Source organism: Syngnathus scovelli, chromosome 7 (assembly GCF_024217435.2).
Source record: "Syngnathus scovelli strain Florida chromosome 7, RoL_Ssco_1.2, whole genome shotgun sequence".
In the NCBI taxonomy this organism is placed as follows: domain Eukaryota; kingdom Metazoa; phylum Chordata; class Actinopteri; order Syngnathiformes; family Syngnathidae; genus Syngnathus; species Syngnathus scovelli.
The window spans coordinates 318,776-338,607 of record NC_090853.1 but is presented as its reverse complement, the minus strand read 5'-3'; the positions used below and the strand labels follow the sequence as shown (position 1 = coordinate 338,607).

The window sequence follows — 19,832 nt, the reverse complement described above, 5'->3', positions numbered from 1 at the left end:
TGCGGTGCGGTGCCCCGTCCCCCACCCCACCCCACCCCACCCGCCCCTTGCCAATTTCACACGCCGACGAAATGAGTTTGAAATTTGCCACTTGCAGCAGAATTGTCTCTCCCCCGCCATGCGCGTGCTCCTGCTCTGCGTATGCACGACCACGTGGATGCTCGGCGTGCACGCCGCCGACGGGCACCGGAACCGACACCGACATCGACACAGAGAGGCCGGTCAGCGCAGCCCCGGCTTGGAAACGCTGGAGGAGAGGAGGGGTGCCGCCGCGGGACTCCCCAGAGCGGAGTTGCCTGGGATGGAGGGGAGGTCAGTGCGCGATTTCGTTTGATTTGATTGCAATTCACTTGAGTCCATTCGATTCAGTTCCGTTGAGTTGAATTGATCATGGAGCTGATACTTGAGACATGTTGGAGAGGTCATGGAGCAGAAGCAGCAGCAGCAGCAGCAGCAGGAGGAGGACAGGACACCTGTTCAATGATTCTCAATCAGATTCTTTGGCAAAGATTCAACCCTTAGAAAAGTCTCGGGAAGCACTGGTTGAACAGACACAAGAAGTAGGCTTTGAAACACAAAGTCAGAAGAAACCAAAGGCCAAAAAGAGTCTGCCATTATGATTCGCTCAATTGTGTTTTTAGCCTTGTTTGTTTTCTTTTTAATGGTGGATGATTCACTGAGTTCTGATGTCTGAACTACTGGCTGTTGGCAAGAAGTATGCTTGGTGAGCATTGTCTCCTTGTCTGTCTACATGTGTTGTTTCACTGCTTGTCCCGCACTGCTCGCCGGCTCGCCGGCTCGCCTCACTTGCAAATCCTCGGCCGGAGGCGGCGTGATCCTCTCTCTTGCTGACGCGCTTTGTTTGCGCCGCTCGGCGACGTCAACAAACGGGACAAAGCAAAGACTTCCTGTCGCACCCCGGCGTGACCTGGCGCCAGCTCGCCACTTTTGCCGCTTAGCGTTGACTTTTGCGGGCGTCGACGTTCGTTGGGGAAGACTTCAAACCTTCATCTGCCTGAACATCATTCCAAAAAAAACCAAAATCTTCATCACTTTGCTTTCTCCCACTTTTGTTGGAACCAAACGTTGTGTTTCGATGGTGGTTAGCGGAAGCGAGCATGGAAAAGTCATACGCTGCATGTGTGTGTGTGTGTGTTGCAGATTGAGGAGCAGCGCAAGCAAGCTGAAGGCGGGATCAGAGAAGGAGACGACGACGTTCCTCAGGTGAGCTTGGTTCAGCGAGCGTTGCTCAAGCTGTGTCCAAATGCGTCGCCGTCGTTTGGCCACGACATGATGCCAATTAAAGCACGGCCGCAAATTGGAGTGCGGCGAAATTCGCGAGTTCTGAAAGAGGAGATTCTCCAAGTTTGTTTTGACTGATAACTGCCTCTTTTGTGAACTACATGATCCCTTTCATCACCTCCAGTTTTCTTTATTGTGTCAAATTGTACACATTTGAGAAGTTTCCTTTTTTGTTGTCAGCATCGTTTTTACTCACAAGTCTGTCATTTCATAAAACAATTTGCATTTCAGAACAGCTTAACTGAAAGGACGACTACAAGATAGCTAGATGCTAAATGTAGCCAGCTGCCATTGTCTGGAAATCGTATCATTTCTCGATGTTCTATTGCTGGATTGCCAAAGATGTTTGAATTGTACAATGAACAACTTGACAGTGTGCGCGAGGCTCAGGCCGTCCTGAAGAGGAAGATGGTGGCAGGAAAACGAGACAAGATGTTCACCGTCCTGGTGAAGCATCTCCAGAAGGAGAAGAATGGACGCAACGCCGCAGGTACGGCAACATGATGGAACTTGATGGCGTACCTTTAGCACAATGTTGCGCTCCATTTTGCCCACCTGTGAACTCTCAAATAGCGCTGACGCAATTTTATCGCATCGCCTTAGCGCTCAGCGCTAACTTGACTGGTTCACTTCATGAACTCGATGAAAAATGAGAACTCTTGCACGTAACGTCGTCAAATCATTCCAACTTTTGCAAAGAGCATAAAAATGACCTCATCGATATCGAGCTGAAAACCAGATCCTATAATGTGGGAATACAAAACGATAGCGGGTGTGTGTATGCAGTATACTTTTTCATGAAAGTAGACATTATGGCGTTTTTTTTAACAGTGCCATGGACGGCAAGACATGAATTTTCCATGATCTTATTTTGAACATTTTCCATTGACCTCATTCTGTGCGCGCGCGCGCGTGCGTGCGTTTGGGAGTTGATCTTGACAGAATGCCGCTAAGCTAATCAGGCTAACATCCAGTCACCATCCATTTATTGTCTCAAAGCTCCTGTTCATTGTTTCCCCCTAATCGGGAATGTGCAGATCTGCTCCTGGTGATTGACGCGTTGCGCGCACGCACGCACGCACGCGCACACACACGCATGCACGCGTGCACGCCGAGTCAAAACAAGCTGGTGGTGATGTCACTGTTGAGGAATGGCGCTTTGGGGCTTTGTGAGCTTCAGATAAGGAACGTGAACACGCTCGCTGAGTCCTTCCTTCCTTCCTTCCTTCCTGCGAGCGCCACTTCCTGTTGTTGCGCCAAACTTTGTCAAGCAAAATATGTCGTAGCAACCAGAGCTGATTTCATTCATTGTGTCAGCAGCGTATCTCGAAACAACTTCCTCTTTTGGAATGAATCCTTCACTGCCCCCCAAAGCACCCCTCATATGATTTTGAAAAAGAAACATTTTCAAGAAATGTTGGGGCCGACGAGGCCCACGTCGGTGCGTTCGCTCGCCTTCACGTGTGGCGCGCCAAGACGTGAGCTCATGGCCAAACAGAAACAAGAACAAGTTGTCTTTATGGCGCCCGCCCGCGCGCCCGCCCGCCACACCTGAGAGCCTTTCAAAAGTTGCCTCGCAATGGCCTTTTTTCTTTTAAGGCGTCGGTCGGAAAAACACAAGTCAGTCGGTGCTGAGCGTATTGCCATAAGATTTACAAGGGAGCAATTATGTATCGAGACGGCCACGTTGTCGTCGTTTGTTTTTCCCCTCAGCCAAGAGCAAAAGCGAGAAAAAAAAACGTTTTGGGCACGAGACGGCCACTTGAGGTGCTTGAGCGGCCAAAGACGAACCCCTGCCTGTGGCCTTAGCGTCTTTGAAATGGCTTCAACTCTTTGTTGACTCTTTGTCAAGTGTGAGGAGCTCTGCACCTGCTGGCCAGCTGTCACTCACTTTTGAGGTGAGCGCGGGCAGCGGGTGGCGCGGCCAGCGGGTGCCACGAGCGAGCGGGCGGGCCATCCGGCTAGAATTTGATGGCGCAAATGGGCCGAGCCCATTCCGGCAGGTTGAGAGCACCCGGCTGGCTGTTGGCTGTGCTTGCCGGTGGTGGTGGTGGTGGTGGTGGTGCACACGGATGGCGGCAGCAGGCCTGCCTGCCTGCCTGCCTGCCTTGCTTGTTTCCTTCCTTCCTTCATTCCTTGGTGCCTGCTTGTGGGTGTCAACAACTGCGTGTTTCTTCCAGACGCAGCCGCACAATCTGGTGCCTGTGCTCGTGCAAGACTTCAGAGTTTCCTTGGGCTTTATTTTTTCAACCCTTTTTTGACTATCCTGACATCATCGGCGTGAGCCGCTCGCTCGCTCGCCGAGCCGGGAAGGCCGCGGAGGAGGGCGGGAGCGGCAGGAGTGGGCGTGTTCCCACGCAGCGTTTGTGTTGGCCTTGAGCCCGAGCGGCTCGCTGCTTTGGATTCCATTTCTCTCCAAGTCTCGCTCAGTTGCGGTGCACAACCTCTGGAAGAAGACGTTCTCCTTTGGAAGCCGACTTTCTCTTTCGGAGCCGACCGGGCCGTCTTCCTCCGGAAGCAGACTTTTCCTTGTGGAAAGCTTTTTCTTCATCTCCTCCCGCTTGCGGTTGTTGTTGTTGTTGTTGTTGTTGTTGTGCTGCTTTGCAGCCAGTCTCGAGCGCTCGCTCGCTCGCTCGCTCTGCAGCGGAGAGACACACAAGAACCACCGGACTTTCTCTCTTTCTCCAGAGCTCCCTCTCCTTCTCTTCTCTTCTATTTTGTTGTCCTTCTTCTGGTGCTGCTCAGGGACCGCCGCCCGCACTCTGTCCCGGTGCTCGTCCTCCTCTTCCTCTTTTGAATGATGCCAAAGACATTGTGAGGAGTCCAAAAGCGGTCATGCTGCGTCTGAAGCTGCTCTACTTCCTGTCATCCTTGGCGCTCTCCTTTTCCCTGGCGGGCGGCCAGGCAGGGGGGGTGGACCGGGTGCAGGTGAAGTTCACGCCGACCATCTGCAAGGTGCGCTGCAGCCAGCAGCGTTGCGTCAATCACTGCGAGCGCGGCAACGTCACCACCCTGTTCAGCGGCCCGCCGGTGCCGCCCCACGGGGACGCCTTCAGAGTCTGTGAGTCGCTGAGCACTGTCGTCGTTGCCGTGCGTGCACGTGTCAAAAATGCCATTTAAGCGGCAGAATTTTGCCTGGCTCCAGAGAAAAGCAATTTTAGTAAGTTGCTAGCTAAAGTCGGATTTGTTTTTCACGGAACCTCGGAAATGTTTTCAAAAGAGGATTTGAAATGGCCTCCATGACACCCATGCGGGCCGACGTGCCTCTCTCTGTGCAGTTGTTTGCCGTCTGCTGTGCAAGAACGGAGGCGTGTGTCTGCTGAGGGATCGATGCCTCTGCCCCTCAAACTTCACCGGAAAGTTCTGCCAGATTCCCGTCACCTCGCGGGCCACGCCCCGGTCCTCCTCACCCAACGAGGTCGTCAACACCGATCTGACCCGATCGGAGTTTCTGCTGCCGCTGGGGGCTTCGAAGCTGGACCTGGAAGCGGCAGGTCCGTCCGTCCGTCCGTCCGTCCGTCTTTTGCGGTTCAGCCAGACGCTCGGACCCACCCGATTCTGTGTTCCTTTCCAGGAGCGGCAGCCGGAGCATCCCTGGTGAAGGTGGCGGTGCAGCACCCCCCCGAAGCCAGCGTGAAGGTTCATCAGGTGATCAAGGTGCGAGCTTCCCTCGCCCTACTCGACGTCGGTTTGGTGGCGCTCACCGTGGCTCGCCTTCAGGTGGCGGGAGTCTCGGCCGGCGCGCTGTCTGGTTCCGCGGGGGCGCCGGCTCGGGCGGAGGGCGGCGTCCGGGCGCTCGGGGACCGAGGCGTCTACGCCCAGCACGCCGGCTTCAAGTTTTGCTTCAGGGAGGTCAAAGACGGACAGGTGAGAGGCGCGACCCGAGCCTTGGAGGCATCCGTGACCCCTTTGTCGTTGTACAGTGCAGCTCTCCTCTGCCGGGGCTGAGGAGCAAAGAGATGTGCTGCCGGGGTGCGGGCAAGGCCTGGGGCGACTGCGCCCTCTGCCCTCCGCACGCAGGTCAGCCACACATCCTGGATCACTCACACACACACACATGCGTCATGGACATTTACTATCTTGTTGAATGGTCGCAGAGCAGCGGAACTGACACAATCAAAACATCCGCAGCAATTCAACGCATGTCATCCAAGCTGTTTTGAGTCAGTTGTTTGCTTTGTGTGTGCGTGCGTGCGTGCGTGCGTGCGGGCGGGCTCGTGCGACAACCCCACATAAAACGGCAGCTCCAAACGACAGCGGCTGTCCCGTCGGCTTTCGAGCGAGCAACGGAAGCAAGTGCCTTGGTGAGTTGATACTCGTCATTGTTCTTCTTCTCGGTCGCTGTTTGCTTCAACCGGCCGGGTTCCCAAAGCAGCGGGGCTGGCCATCCATTTCCCAAACGGCCGCTCCGTTTCGGGGCCTTAAGTCGGCTCTCGTCGCCGTCGGAGATGAGCCCGTTTGTTTCACAAAGTTTGGTAAAGTTTGGCCGCCCGCGCCTGCCTCTGTGCGCAGACGTGAACGAGTGCCTGCGGCCCGGCCTTTGCGAGAACGGCCTGTGCGTCAACACGGCCGGGAGTTACAGTTGCGTTTGCGAGCCGGGCTTCATCTTGGATGCCTCGCATGGACTCTGCATCTGTGAGTAAATGTCAGGGACTCCAAGGAGCGTGAAGGTTCATCCGACAGCTCGTCTCCTGTGCCTGGCGCAGCCCACAGGGTGATATCTGAGGAGAAGGGCCAGTGCCACCGGGTCCTGGGTTCCGGTCCGGGCCCGTCCTCCTGCTCGCTGCCCATCCTCAGGAACATCACCAAGCAGATCTGCTGCTGCAGCAGAGTGGGCAAAGCCTGGGGGCCCGACTGCCAGCGCTGCCCCCACTTTGGCTCGGGTGAGTCCAGCCGCCGCTCCCGTGAGCTGCGCGCCCTCCAAATGTGGGCAAAACGCCCGACGTGATGTTTGCCCTCCCAGCGGCTTTCAGGGAGATCTGCCCCGCCGGTCCGGGCTACCACTACTCCGCCTCCGTCCTGCCGTTCAGCCAGAAGACGACGGCAGATCAACTGGGCGCCCGAGGAGCAGCCAACCGGCAACATCACGGTACGAGCTCCGGGCCAGAAGGCGGCGTTAGCCCGAGATCCATTTGTCCCTCTCTCCTTTTACAGGTGTCGGCGGGTCTGAGCAGAAGCCCCCCCCCGGCCAACCCGGTTCCGCCGCACCTCGCCTGGCTGTCAGCCCGCCGTCGTGGAGACCCGCGACTCCCGGGAGCGCCGCCCGGCACAAGCCGCGGCCGACCCGCCCGGAACCGACCGCCTCTCCGGTCAAATCGCCACCGCGATCCGGCGAGAGTCGCGGTACGGGCCGCCATCACGGAACTGTCGGGAGTCAGGCCGTGACTGACGGGCGTCAAGGCATCGCCAGGCAGAACCAAGGCATCGCCGGCAACCGAGGCTCAAATCGGAACCAAAACGTGACCGGGAGTCGAAGCTGGAGTCGGAACCCGGACGCTAGCGGGGACCGACGTACCGGCGGGAGGCAAGACGCTGACGGGAACCAAGCGACCGCTCACAAACAAGGCAATGACACAGGCCGAATGCCCGATGCCAGTCCGGGTCAAGGGATCAGCCAGAGCTCGGGCGCCAGTCCACCTGTCCATCAAAACCCGGGCAACGCTCGGAGCCAAGGCGGCAGCGGCAGGAGCCACGCCACCGATCGGAACCAAGGCGCCGGCCAAGGCGCCGGCCAAGGCGCCGGCCAAGGCGCCGGCCAAGGCGCCGGCCAAGGCGCCAGTGAGAGTCCCAAAAAGCAAGGAACAAGTGGGAGTCAAGGTAGGCCCCAAATTGCCCCACCAAGGGGAAGCCTCTCTCAAAACACGCATCCGATGAGACCACCGTGTCTCGGGCAGCTCTTCTGCCGGGAAGAGGAGATTCCCTCCCGGACCTGGCTCCGGCTCAGCGGATCCCCGACAGAGATGTGTCGCCGCCGCCGCGGACCACCACGCGGCCGCCCCAAGTCCAGCGTAAGTCCTCCCCGCAACAACAACAACACAGGCCACTTTTCAATTTCGAGACGGGCTCATTGCTGCGTTTGTGTGCGCCAGCCCGAGGCGTGTGTGAGCGCAAAGCCGACGTGTGCGGCGCCGGTCGCTGCGTGGATGGGCCGGCCGGCAAACACGCGTGTGTGTGCCACCAAGGCTACCGGGCCAACGCCCAGCGCACACACTGCCAGGGTGAGCAAACGCACGCGCAGTCGTCCACTCCGACCAAAACCACCCGACGTCAGAAGACGCACTCTTGTGTGTGTGTGTGTGTGTCTGTAGATGTGAATGAGTGTGTCGCGTCTCGAGGTGTGTGCGCTCCAGGTGAATGCGTGAATAGCGAAGGCGGCTACCGATGCGTTTGTCCGCCCGGATACAAGACGGACGCTCGGAAGAGCAGCTGTCAAGGTGACCGCCGCCGGCGCTCCACGTTTGACAATGTGATGACTGCACTTTCCAAAGCAGCTCACGTCGCTAATGTTGCTAACGTGTCACCGATACGGATCACTGAGCTAAAGTGCCTCCCGTCGCTAAGAAGGCGAATGTGAGAGCAACACGTGTACGTACGTACGTACGGATATGTAACGTCGCCAACGTGCCTTTTGCGGCGAATGCGCCAACCCAGACGTAAACGAGTGCGAGGATCCTCTGCTGTGTCCCGGTCAGGAGTGCGTCAACAATCCCGGTTCGTATCGCTGCGTCTCCTGTCGGCCGGGATTCGGACTTCTGAACGGAGTGTGCGCAGGTAACGGCCGCTTGTGTCCAAATCTTGATGCTGTGGCCCCTTCCCATTTGATTGCCTTCTTTCTTTCTTGCTTTCTTTCTTTCTGTTTTTGCACACTCAGACATCGACGAGTGCGTCCGAGCTCCGTGCGCCGACGGAGAGTGCCAAAACAGACCCGGTGGCTTCCGATGCCTCTGTCGTCACGGTTACGAGCTCAAGAACAACACCTGCGCAGGTGGCCGCGCCACCCAATCAATCACATGTGAAAGTTGAACATTTGTTTGTGGCCGTGTATTACTACTATTAGGATCACGAGCATTCTGCTTCTGTCCAGATGTGGACGAGTGCGCGCAGCCGTCTCAGTGTCCAGGTCAGATGTGTGTCAATTCTGCGGGCTCGTATCGCTGCGTGTCCTGCCGCCCGGGATACGTGCTGAGCGACAAACAGTGCGCAGGTAACGCGCGCGCCATCTCACAAAGGCGCCCGCGCACGCACAAATCTCAACAGCCATGTGTTGTCTTGGACAGATGTGAACGAGTGTGAGGATGGAGCACTGTGTCCAGGCGGGCGCTGCGTCAACACCAAGGGCTCCTACAAGTGTGTGGACTGTCGCCAAGGTTACCGTGCTACAAATGGACTGTGTGAAGGTACGCACCCATACGCATCGTTAAATACGCAGACAGAAACACACACATCCAGACACTGAATGTCCCGCAGACGTGGACGAGTGCGCAAATGCGTCCGCGTGCGAGGCGGAGCGCGTGTGCGTCAACACCGCCGGCTCATTCCGCTGCGACTGCTTACCGGGGTATCGAACCTTTGGCCGGGGCAGACCGTGTCGAGGTGAGTCCGCTTGCTCGCTGGGTGTTGCATTTGTCAGGAGCGGAGCGGCGTACGCGCATCTTTCTCCTTTGTGTAGACATTGACGAGTGTCTGGAGGAGAACTGGTGCCCCCCCACGGGAGAGTGCATCAACACGCCGGGCTCGTTCACGTGCGCCTGTCCGCTTGGCTACGCGCTCAGCCAGGCCCACGGCAACAACACAAGCTGCGTGGGTAGGTCCGACCGACCTGTTCTCGGCGACCTCGGCCCAAAGCGAGCGCTGACGGTGACAAAGCGCGCCCGCCTCCGCCCTTCTCAGACGTGGACGAGTGCGCGTCGTCCGACGGATCCCTTTGCGGGGGACGGGAGCGCTGCCACAACACGGCGGGCTCGTACCGCTGCCTGACTTCTTGCCGGCCGGGCTTCCGGGCCCGGGCCGACGGACGCTGCCACGGTCAGTTGGGCGACGGCGGAGGGGCCAAAGCGTACCGTACGACCACGCGCGTGCGTCTCCCCCTCCTCTTCCGCCAGATGTGGACGAGTGCGCGTCCACGCCGGGCGTGTGCGGTTCGGCGCGCTGTGAAAATGCCCGAGGATCGTTTGTGTGCCAGTGCGACGCGCCGGGGGAACACTTTGACGCGGCCGCTCGACAATGTGTGAGCGTGCTGCCGGCGCCGCTGCTGCCGCCGCCGCCGCCAGGTGTGAATGGAGCTCCTCAACGTACTTGTTTTTGGCACCCAGTTGCCACCAGACGGCGCCAAAGCTACACTGTTTTTGCAAAGCTGTCGGCGTTGACGACTTTGTTGTTCCCCGCAGAGGCTTTCCCCGTCCGTCCTTCCTCGCCTTCGCCGTCCTTCTCGGAGGTGCCGAGCGAGCTGCGCGAGTGCTACTACAACGTGGGCTCGTCGTGTCATTTGCTGGCCGCCAACAGCAGCTGGCAGGAGTGCTGCTGCACCCTGGGGGAGGGCTGGGGCCTGGGCTGCAGGTACCACGCCTGCCCTCCCGCCCACTCAGGTGAGCGCTGGCTCCGGGTCACGTTGGCGGCCGCGCTTAAGGGTGAGGTCACGCGTGATGTTTGTGCCCAGCCGACTTCCTGACGCTGTGTCCCAGCGGGAGAGGATACGTGACAGCCGGGGAGGCGGAGTTCAGCTACACAGGTGCCAACAGTCAGAATGAGTCGGGTCGCTGCCACGACCACCGACCGACCGACCGACCGGCTGACCGCCGCCAGTTCGCTCTCTCTGGCTCTCCCCTCGACCAATGTTGACCTTTTCTGTCTTTTTGCGCCAGACGTGGACGAGTGCAAGCGCTTCCATCCGGAAGTGTGCAAGAACGGCGTTTGCGTCAACAACATTCCCGGTTACAGCTGTTACTGCTCCAGCGGATTTGTTTACAACGTCGCGCTCCTCGAGTGTGTCGGTACGCGCGTGCGCGCACGCATGGGCGCTTTTGCAATTGCGCCACATGTTCATCTGTCCGTCTGTCAGTCTCATGGTGCTCCCGACAAACTTTGTGTGACCAATAGCTGCGGCATGCGCTTTCCCGAGGTTTGGACCGATCAACGCTATCCCCTTTCTTTACAATGTTTTGATTGTGTGCGCGCACGCCATAAAAGCACGTGTGGGGAAAGACATTCAAGTCCCTCACACATGCTGTCATTGTTCACCTTGGAGGTGAGGTGTGCATTGGTGTGCCGGTTTTCCACCATGACATCATCAAGCCTTGAAAGCGGCGGCCGCCCAGTCAAAAAGCCAAACATTCGGTCATTCGAATGGGGAAGATGAAATTCATTTGCTTTCATTAGCGTCGCTAAGCATAAAGCTTGGGCTGTCGGTAGGGCCTGCTGTTTTGGTTGGTTGCAGCAAATGTATCCTTTGGTCACGCTAGCCTGATGCTTGTCAACATGCTTGTCAACTGTTTGTGTTCAAACGTTTCTAGCGCCTTTGGTAGCTCGTCAAGGGCGTTTTGCATGGCTTGTTAGCATTAGCGTGCGGTCAATGTCAGGCGCTCCAACTTTGATTGCCTCGCGTTTGCAGATCTGGACGAGTGCGAGCAGGAGGGCTGCGAGGGCGGCTCGTGCGTCAACACCTTGGGTTCTTATTATTGCAGCTGTCCGCCGCCTCTGGCGCTGGACGACACGCAACGCAAGTGCGTCAACGCCTCTCACCTCTCCCTGGGTAAGAAGGAACGGTCAGGATTTGATCCGATACCATTTCCTGAACGAGAGTCTTTCTCCAAACGTCAGGCATGGGATTGCTGTGACAAAATGTCTTTGGCTTGTGGGCAGATGAGAACTTGTCGGTGTGCTGGCAGACGGTGAGCGCCGAGCTGATGTGTCAGAGTCCCTTGCTGGGGGCGCAGGTCACCTTCAGCGACTGCTGCTGCCTCTACGGCCAGGGCTGGGGCATGGAGTGCGCGCTCTGCCCGCAAAGCGACTCCGGTAACCGCCAGGGCCGGCCGGCCGCTCGTTCAAATCAAAGAGCGACAAATGATGACGGCGGCGGCGGTTGTTTCCGCAGACGACTTTGGCAGTCTGTGCAGTTCCTTCCTTCCCGCCGTCTTCCCCGAGGCGCCGGGAAGGGAACCGCTCGGAACGGGACGAGATGGAGGTACAAACTTTGTTTTGGTTTTGTTCATCGCTCACTTCGAACATGAAATTTGGGCCTCCGAGACATTGCCAAGAAGCCGTGCCGGAACAAACGGTAACGCAAGGCAACCAAAATCTCCGGTAAGACGGAGCACTCGTCTTCCTGTCCGAATTTTTGCTCTTCTTATAATGGTGAGGCGAGTCCTTGGACGTGGTGAAGCAGCAAGTGGTTCCTTGAGGTTACTTTGTTGCGGGTTGATGACACATTGCGCCCGCCCTATGCTGCCCCCAGGCCCGCCTTTCTTCCCACCGTTCAGCAGCGACGCCTTCGCCCCGGACTTCCTTCCCGCCGCCGACTACGACGACTACTCTCCCGTAGGGGGCGCTTCCGAGTTCCCGGGCGGGACGCCGCCGGCCGTCGCTTATCCCGCCGGCCCACCGCGCTTCGGGTAGGAACAAAGGCAGTTGCAAACGAGGGTGCCGCGCAGGCGCCCTCTTGTGGTCGGTCAAACAATCACTGCTTCGGTCGATCGCGCTTAATGAAGTGTTTTTGGAACATCTTTGTTTGATTTTTGATATCATACATTTTTTTCACTTTGTAACATTAGTCTCTAATGTTGTGTGTTGTCATGCTGTGCCCAGCGCCGGTTACTACCCGGGGAGAGACTACGAGGACTCGCCGCCACGCCGGGCGTTGGGAGCGGGGCCGCCGCTAGGCGCGCCTCCCCTCAGCTCGGCTCCGCTCCCCCGAGGATCTCCTTTCGACGAGGAGGCCGAGCCTTGGGGGCCGGCGGCGCCGTTCCGGCCTTACGCCGAAGGCGGCCCCGGGAGGCTATATGAGCGTGAGTGGACCAAAGTGCAACGACTCTCTCGCTGCCTGCAAAAGGAGCGCCACGGTGAGTGATGACGTGTGCTATCCAGGGCGCTACGACGCCTACGCCGGCTTCAGCGCGGCGGCGGAGGAGGATTGCGGCATTCTGGACGGCTGCGAGAACGGCATGTGCATCCGCCTGGATGAGGGCTACACCTGCGACTGTTATCACGGTTACCGGCTGGACGCCACCGCCATGACGTGCATCGGTGAGACGCCTTTGAAACTAGAGCTAAGGTTTTAAAGTAGGCTGGGCTGGGCTGGGCTGGGCTGGGCTGGGCTGGGCTGGGCTGGGCTTGGCTTGGCAAGGGAGGCTTTCAAATTTGGCTTTGAAAGCACGCCGTCGGTCTAAGCTCGGCCGTTTGGCGGCGTTTCCCGTTTTGTCGGCAGACGTCAACGAGTGCGAGGGCGGCGTCGACGTGGACTTCCCGTGTGTCAACTCGCGCTGCGTCAACACGGACGGTTCCTTCCGATGCGTGTGTCGGCGCGGCTACGTCATGTCGCGCACGCTCAACCGCTGCGTGCCCGCCTAGGCTGGACGGGGACCAACAAGACCGGACCGGACGGAACCGCTCCAAAGTGGTGCGGAGACGCCGAGACCACAAAAGCATGTGAAGTGAACCTTCGGCTGGACTCCAACCGGCTTCGGGAAGTCCCAGCCAAGGTCCAATTTTAAGTCCAAGTTTAGCCTTAGCATTTGGTCTTCACCCAGTTAAGGCGTGTATCCAGGCGGAGAATTTGCCTTAAATGTCGTTGGTCTCGTCATACTTCCGATTTTCAATTTTCAACCAAATTGGATGATTGCCTGCAATAGATTTGATTTTAGGTGAAGCCCCGCCAATGTGTAAAGTTGCTGTCAAGTCGCCCAAAGAGTTTTGACATTTTTCTTTTGACCATGGCGGCGCTGTGCAGGACAAAAAGTTACACATTTGATTGACTCCGTTTTTCACTTTAGAAAACAACAACAAAAAACATTCCCAAGTTAGTGGTGGTTTGTTTGTAGCGCTACATAAGCTCAATTGGCTGTTTTCTTTCCATTTGCGACATTATTCACATCATCATTCACCAATAGGCGGTGTTTCACTTTCAGACTTGCTTTTATACTTTTTAATATATGTTTGTTTTCTTTTTTACTTAACTCTAGTTGCGTGCGTGAGTCGGTGGGGCACCACAGCTCGTATCCTGGACTTGTAAATATTTCTCCATAAATGAAATTTCAAATTTTGTCTCCCTCCCGTCCTGTGTTTTAGTCTTGTCTCACTGTCATCTTTCTTTTGTTTTCCAAAATGTATCTGCCTCCCCATTTGTGTGAACATTTTTATTTGTGTGATCAAATAAATCCAATTATAATTTTACACAGCTCAGTTATCATTTCTCACACATTTGTGTTGGGGGGGATCAGAGTCCCGTTAGAGTCATAGATGCGTTCCGGGTCTAAAATCCATTCTGGGTCTTCTCTCCCACCAGTCATGAATCCATTCTGGGTCTTCTCTCCCACCAGTCATGAACCCATTCCGGGTTTTCTCTCCCACCGGTCTAAAATCCATTCTGGGTCTTCTCTCCCACCAGTCATGAATCCATTCTGGGTCTTCTCTCCCACCAGTCATGAATCCATTCCGGGTTTTCTCTCCCACCAGTCAGAAATCCATTTCGGGTTTTCTCTCCCGTCATCGTCCCCATTGCAAGTCCGGAAACAAAAAATTCGACGACAAGAAGAGAACGGAAAGTGACTCCGTCCCAAAACATGGATTCCAAGTGTGTTTTTTTGCTTTAATAGTCGATGGAAGGTGTCGGCACGATGTCGAACACTGTGAGAAGCGGAGACCTGATCCACTTGAACGTGGGCGGGAAAAGGTGAGCGAGAAACATTCGGGCTAACTGTGGCTAGCATTTAGCATCAAGAGGGTTTAAATTCGCTATGCTTTTAACGTCATGGCAGCGTCCGCGCAGTACCCCAAATTGTGGCCTGTAACTCGGCAGCACGCATGTATTGTATGTATTTGATATTTTTTCAATCGCAAACAGCAGAAGAAGGACGAAACGCGAACTGCACTCAAGTCGAACGAACCACTTGACGTCCTATTGTGCGGTTTTGAATTCTGCTCGTTAATTGAGCCGCTGATTGATGTTCTTGATTGAGTTGCGGCCGTTGGAAAAGCTTGGTGAGTGAGTGAGTGAGTGAGTGAGTGAGTGAGTGAGTGAGTGAGTGAGTGAGTGAGTGAGTGAGGTGCTTCCTCACGCTCAGGAGTTGGTGTTTCAAAAGACACTTTGCAACTATAACTTGCGTGTGCTTGTTTTGCAGGTTCAGCACTTCCCGCCAGACGCTCACGTGGGTTCCGGACTCCTTTTTCTCCAGGTGAGCAAGCGAGCGAGCGCACCAGCTCACACAAGATGGATGGATGGATGGATGGATGGATGGATGGATGGATGGATGGATGGATGGATGGATGGATGGATGGACGGACGGACGGACGGATGGATGGGACGTGTGTTGGAGTGCCGCATTTGATTGAAAAAGAATATGTGAATCCTCAGCGGGTCGTGGTGAGGAACACAACTGGCCAATACAATATTAATATTCCAAGCGTGAAAACAATCGTAAAAATGCAGATGTATTGGCTGATAATGGATCCAATAAATTGCTTCAGAAAATGGGTGGCATTGTGTGCACTTCTTGCAATTCCAACTTCTCACAAAGGTTGACGTAGCTCGAGAATGGAAGTCGCTCTTACGACGCTGTGCGGGTTTGTTTTCAGTCTCCTGAGCGGGCGCATCTCCACCTTGAAGGACGAAACCGGAGCCGTAAGTGGATTCGCGGCGACTTCCTTTTCTCCGAGTCCTATTTGAACGCCTCCGGTTGGCCTCCGTAGGTCTTCATCGACAGAGATCCTTCCCTGTTTGCGCCCATCCTCAACTTCCTGCGGACCAAAGAGCTGCACCCGCGCTCCTTGGGCGTGCACATGCTCATGCGCGAGGCCGAGTTCTACGGGATCACGCCTCTCGGTGAGTCTTTGTTGAGAACCGGCTCGCCGGTTTGCGCGCGTCCTTCCCGCTGGGCTCCAGTGACGCGGCCGCGTGTTCAGTGTGCAAGCTGCAGCTGTGCGACGAGTTGGACCGCTCCTCCTGCGGGAACGTCCTCTTCAACGGCTATCTGCCTCCGCCGGGTAATCTCTAAAGGCTCGCTCGACCGCTCTCGTTCTGCGGGACGGGCGCCGAGGGCCGTCGCTCACTTCCCGTTTGCGTGGCAGCGCACCCGGCCAAGCGGCGCAATCGGCACAGCGTGGCCGGCTCCCAGTTGACGGCGGGTCGGCCCGCTCCCGGCCAGAGGGCCCCGGTACGACGCAGCAACACCATGCCGCCCAATCTGGGGAACTCCGGCATGCTGACCAGGGCGGAGGAGAGGGCGTCGTCGGCAGGTTGGGGGAAGCAAGCGCTCGCGTGCGCGCACACACACACACACACGCACAACAAATTCACCTGACCTGCGACATTGTATGTATGCTGCAGGTCCGTCATCTGATCCCAGCTTGGTTCGGATCATCTGCGGCCATCACAACTGGATCGCTGTGGCCTACTCTCACTTTGTAGCCTGTCACAGGTGCACACACAATGAATGTTGTGTTCTTTGATCCATGGCTCCGTCTCGCTCGCTGGCTCACGCCTATGTCTGTCTGTCACGCGCGGGCATATTTGTGCGCCAGGGTGAAGGAGTCCACCGGGTGGCAGCAGGTCTTCACCTCTCCTCGTCTGGACTGGCTGATTGACCGGGTGGCGCTCAACGCCAAGGTGATGGGCGGCTCCCTGGGGGACAACGACAAGATGGTGGCGGTGGCCTCGGGAACGGACATCATCCTCTGGTCCATCTGCCCGGACGGCAACGGCAACGAGATCGGTGAGGATGGCCGGTCCCTTCTTCCGGCCGCCGCGTCGGTCTTGACGGCGACGACGACGTTTTGCAGGCGTGTTCAGCCTCGGCGTGCCGGTGGAGGCGCTCTTCTTCGTCGGTAACCAGCTGACCGCCACCAGTCACACCGGGAAGGTCGGCGTGTGGAACGCCGTCACCAAACACTGGCAGGTGAACGGCCGCCCCCAGCCCACGACTATCGAGTTGAAGGTGAAAAGGTGGCGTGTCTTTTGTCGCCTCACTCGAGCAGAACCAGGATGTGGTTCCCATCAGCAGCTACACCACGGCCGGATCCTTCCTTATCCTGGGCTGCAACAACGGCTCCATCTACTACATCGGTACGGCGCGCGCGCATCACAGCGCGTTTGCGAGCAAACGTCTGCTCATTCCTTTTTAATGTCCAAGTCGGACAAGTCTCTCAACTTAGAAGAGGGTGTGTACACTTGCGCAAGCCCCTTTTTGTCAGATTGTATTTTCATTTGAATTGTATAGATCCCATAATTGGGAGAACGATTTGAAGTGGTTGATGCCATTCACCTATTTGTCGCTTCTTTTTTTTTGTCTTGGCCCCAAATGGCACCTGTTGCGGCATGTCTAGATGTTCAGAAGTTTCCTCTGAGGATGAAGGACAACGACCTACTGGTGACAGAACTTTATCGAGACGCCACCGAGGATGCCATCACCGCAGTCAGCGTTTACCTCACACCCAAAACCAGTACGGCCACTCGGGACCATTGCGTGGAGAGCCTTTGAGCGTTTTTTCCCCCCCCCCCCATATCCAGATTGAGGTCCGCGCACTCGCTCGTATGCACTCAAAATAATCGGGACGGTTGTGGAGCTTTTTCACGTAACGGCGTAACGAGTGTGCCGCCGCCGCTGCTGCCGCTGCTGCTGCTGCGAGTACATTGAGCAGGTCATGGGAAAAAAATGCTCCGCCGGACCCTAACTGGACATTTGCGCCGCACGTCAGGCGACAGCGGCAACTGGATCGAGATCGCCTACGGGACCAGTTCCGGAGCGGTGCGCGTGATCGTGCAGCACCCCGAGACGGTGGGCTCGGGCCCGCAGCTCTTCCAGACATTCTCGGTCCACCGCAGCCCCGTCACCAAGATCATGCTGTCTGAGAAGCACCTCATCTCAGGTAACCTCAGGCGCCTCCCGCCTTGCGCGTTAACGTGGCGCTCACTCGCTCGCGCCCGCCAGTTTGCGCCGACAACAACCACGTTCGCACCTGGACCGTGACCCGCTTCCGGGGGATGATCTCCACCCAACCGGGATCCACGCCGCTCGCCTCCTTCAAGATCCTCAGCCTGGATGAAGTGGACGGGCAGGGAGGCTGCAGCGCCGGCACAGAAATAGGTTGGCGGCGCCACGCCATGCCATGCCGCTAGCTCGAGGAGCGCCAGCCAGCGGGGACATGTCTATATATATATATTTTTGGGTGCTGCGTTGTCAGGGCCGTACGGCGAGAGAGACGACCAGCAGGTCTTCATCCAGAGAGTGGTCCCGGACACCGACAAACTCTACGTCAGACTCTCGTCTAACGGGAAGAGGTGCTTTAGTCAGAAAAATGTTGTTCAAAGATGAAAGATTAGCCTGAAATGCCAAAGCTTTGGAGGATTTAAAAGTTAAACAATTTCAATGAATTGAAATCCAAAATATTTAGCCATTTGTTGAATGTTGCCGAATACTTGATGAGCTGCTTCTCCTGCACGAGATGAGAAAATGCGAGCGCCATCTTCAAAGAGCACGTGTGCGCCAGGGTGTGCGAGGTGCGCTCAGTGGACGGCACTTCCATCACGGCGTTTGTGGTGCACGAGTGCGAGGGCTCCAGTCGCATCGGCTCGCGACCCCGCCGCTACCTGTTCAGCGGCCACGCCAACGGAAGCATCCAGATGTGGGACCTCACCACCGCCATGGAGATCGCCGGCAAGGTGGACATCCGAGGTGAGCCGCGGCGCAGCGCTTCCGCCCGCCAGCCCGCCCGCTCGGCTCTCACTGGTTGCCTTGCAGCGCTGGGTGGGCCGACGGAGGAGGAGCTGCTGGAGCTCTTGGACCAGTGTGACCTTGCTCTCACCAGAACTCCGGACAGCACACCCAGAACCTCCACGTGCAGGTGCACATGCACACACACACGCAGATTTTGATCACGACACGCAAGTCAGCTGCCCCCCCCTCTCTGGTCTCATTCATGCCATGCGGCAACTTTGTGTGCGCGCACATGTTCAGCCTCTCTTCAGGTTTATGCGAAGGCCTCCGAGCGGATCGAACTTGCTCTTCTGGAGGAAGAGGAGGAGGAGGTGGCGGCGGCGCCGGCGGCTCTTCTCTCTGCACTAGTCACACCGGCCAAGGTCCGCCCCCCACCAACTCGGCCAAGTCCTCCCGAGATCCGGTCCCGTCCTCGGGGCCGCCCTCGGGGCCGGCGCCGCCCTCCCTGGCCTTCGCCTTTCCCTCCTACGGACCCCAGCGCCTCCGCGGCTCCAGCCCGCGTCCCCGCCCGCCGGCGGACTGCGGCTGGGCCCGCGGGGGCGCTCCGCTTGAGCGCGAGTGCGGCTGGGCACGCAGGGGCAGTTTTGTGGAGCGCTGCCAAGAGCTGGCCAAGGGCTCCGAGGCGGCGGGGGGGGCCGAAGGAACGAGGCGGAGTCTGGCTGCGTGCGGTGAGCTGGAATCCCGCTTTTGCCCCAGGACGCCGGCCCCGCGCCACCCCCACGCCGGTGCATCTTCATCCCTAACGCCGTCACCCGCGCCATCACCACGCGGGGCGGCCTCGCCCACGTCCCCCACCGGCCCGGCCGTCGCCGCTACCTCCCCGACACGCTCGCAGACGCCCTCCTCGGGGCGCCGCGGCACCAACCCCGCTGCTTCCCCGTCGTCGGATGTCGCCGCGTCACCCGAAGGTCCACCCGGCGCGGCCTCCCCAAACGGCACAGCCGCCCCGGCAACCTGCCCCAAACCGCACATGAACGAGACCAGCTTCTGACAGCCGCTGTGACTAGCAGGAGCAGTGAAGTGCAGGTGCACGCACACACACGTACACATAACCTTTAGCCCAAAATATTTGACCATCTTCTCAGATCCCGTGTGATAGAAAGTAGCCACTGGTGCCATTTCCTGTCAGGTTGCCGTGGTTACCCTGTCAACAAGCCAGCAAAAAAAGAAAACTATCGCCAATGCTGCCTGTCACGCAAATCCGATTTTCTTTTTTTTTTGTCGGAGCGGCCCGACCGTCAGCTGCTTGCATCGCTTAAGGCTAATGAGAAGCATCGAGTGTTTATTGTTGGGACGCTGGAGAGTGGCGTTCAGGAGCGGGAATCAATGTTTAGGTTTGCTATCTTCAAGTGCCCAAATAACATTAACGTCTGTTCTATTTGTCACTTGTTTATCATTACGACATTTTGTTAATAGCATCATTTTTTTTCTTCTGTGGTTTGTAATAAGAAAATGAAGTCATTCATTAAAAAAATCAAATAAAAGGAATCCCGGAAGTCAGGCAAGCATGTTTTTTTTTTAAAAAATGTATTGGCCAAAATCAAGCAACATTTGGTTTGAAAACCAAATCACATGACACAAATCGATTCAAATCAGAAATGGATCGAA

At 57.0% G+C, this 19,832-nt stretch overlaps 2 protein-coding genes across 2 annotated transcripts; both read left to right on the top strand.

The window, feature by feature from the left end:
- Positions 1 to 103: 103 nt before the first annotated feature.
- Positions 104 to 13,686, top strand: LOC125972338 (latent-transforming growth factor beta-binding protein 4). The gene is given in 33 exon segments (XM_068651477.1): positions 104 to 312; positions 1,162 to 1,224; positions 1,677 to 1,792; positions 4,581 to 4,796; positions 4,877 to 4,959; positions 5,023 to 5,169; positions 5,226 to 5,322; positions 5,547 to 5,606; positions 5,815 to 5,937; positions 6,009 to 6,185; positions 6,266 to 6,391; positions 6,457 to 7,119; positions 7,197 to 7,310; positions 7,392 to 7,520; positions 7,611 to 7,736; positions 7,954 to 8,073; positions 8,174 to 8,287; positions 8,387 to 8,506; positions 8,580 to 8,699; positions 8,770 to 8,895; positions 8,972 to 9,120; positions 9,123 to 9,324; positions 9,327 to 9,572; positions 9,690 to 9,887; positions 9,959 to 10,030; positions 10,164 to 10,292; positions 10,910 to 11,050; positions 11,161 to 11,313; positions 11,393 to 11,482; positions 11,753 to 11,909; positions 12,103 to 12,302; positions 12,382 to 12,540; positions 12,722 to 13,686. Coding segments are annotated over 33 exon segments (5,073 nt in total). The 5' UTR covers positions 104 to 118; the 3' UTR covers positions 12,865 to 13,686.
- A 300-nt stretch (positions 13,687 to 13,986) lies between these two features.
- Positions 13,987 to 19,725, top strand: shkbp1 (SH3KBP1 binding protein 1). Its single transcript, XM_049725978.2, has 17 exons — positions 13,987 to 14,185; positions 14,634 to 14,687; positions 15,088 to 15,133; positions 15,202 to 15,334; positions 15,415 to 15,495; positions 15,580 to 15,747; positions 15,839 to 15,929; positions 16,033 to 16,223; positions 16,291 to 16,406; positions 16,486 to 16,573; positions 16,834 to 16,950; positions 17,206 to 17,376; positions 17,439 to 17,594; positions 17,692 to 17,788; positions 17,998 to 18,182; positions 18,249 to 18,351; positions 18,465 to 19,725. Exons 1-17 carry the CDS (start codon positions 14,112 to 14,114, stop codon positions 19,213 to 19,215), a joined length of 2,622 nt encoding a protein of 873 aa, XP_049581935.1. The 5' UTR covers positions 13,987 to 14,111; the 3' UTR covers positions 19,216 to 19,725.
- The last annotated feature ends 107 nt before the right edge of the window (positions 19,726 to 19,832 follow it).

Coding starts and splice junctions, on each gene's coding strand:
- shkbp1 (XM_049725978.2), top strand. CDS start 14,112: ATGGAAGGTGTCGGCACGATGTCGAACACTGTGAGAAGCGGAGACCTG. Junction 16,574..16,833: donor CGGCTCCATCTACTACATCG/GTACGGCGCGCG, acceptor CGGCATGTCTAG/ATGTTCAGAAGTTTCCTCTG. Junction 16,951..17,205: donor TTACCTCACACCCAAAACCA/GTACGGCCACTC, acceptor GCCGCACGTCAG/GCGACAGCGGCAACTGGATC.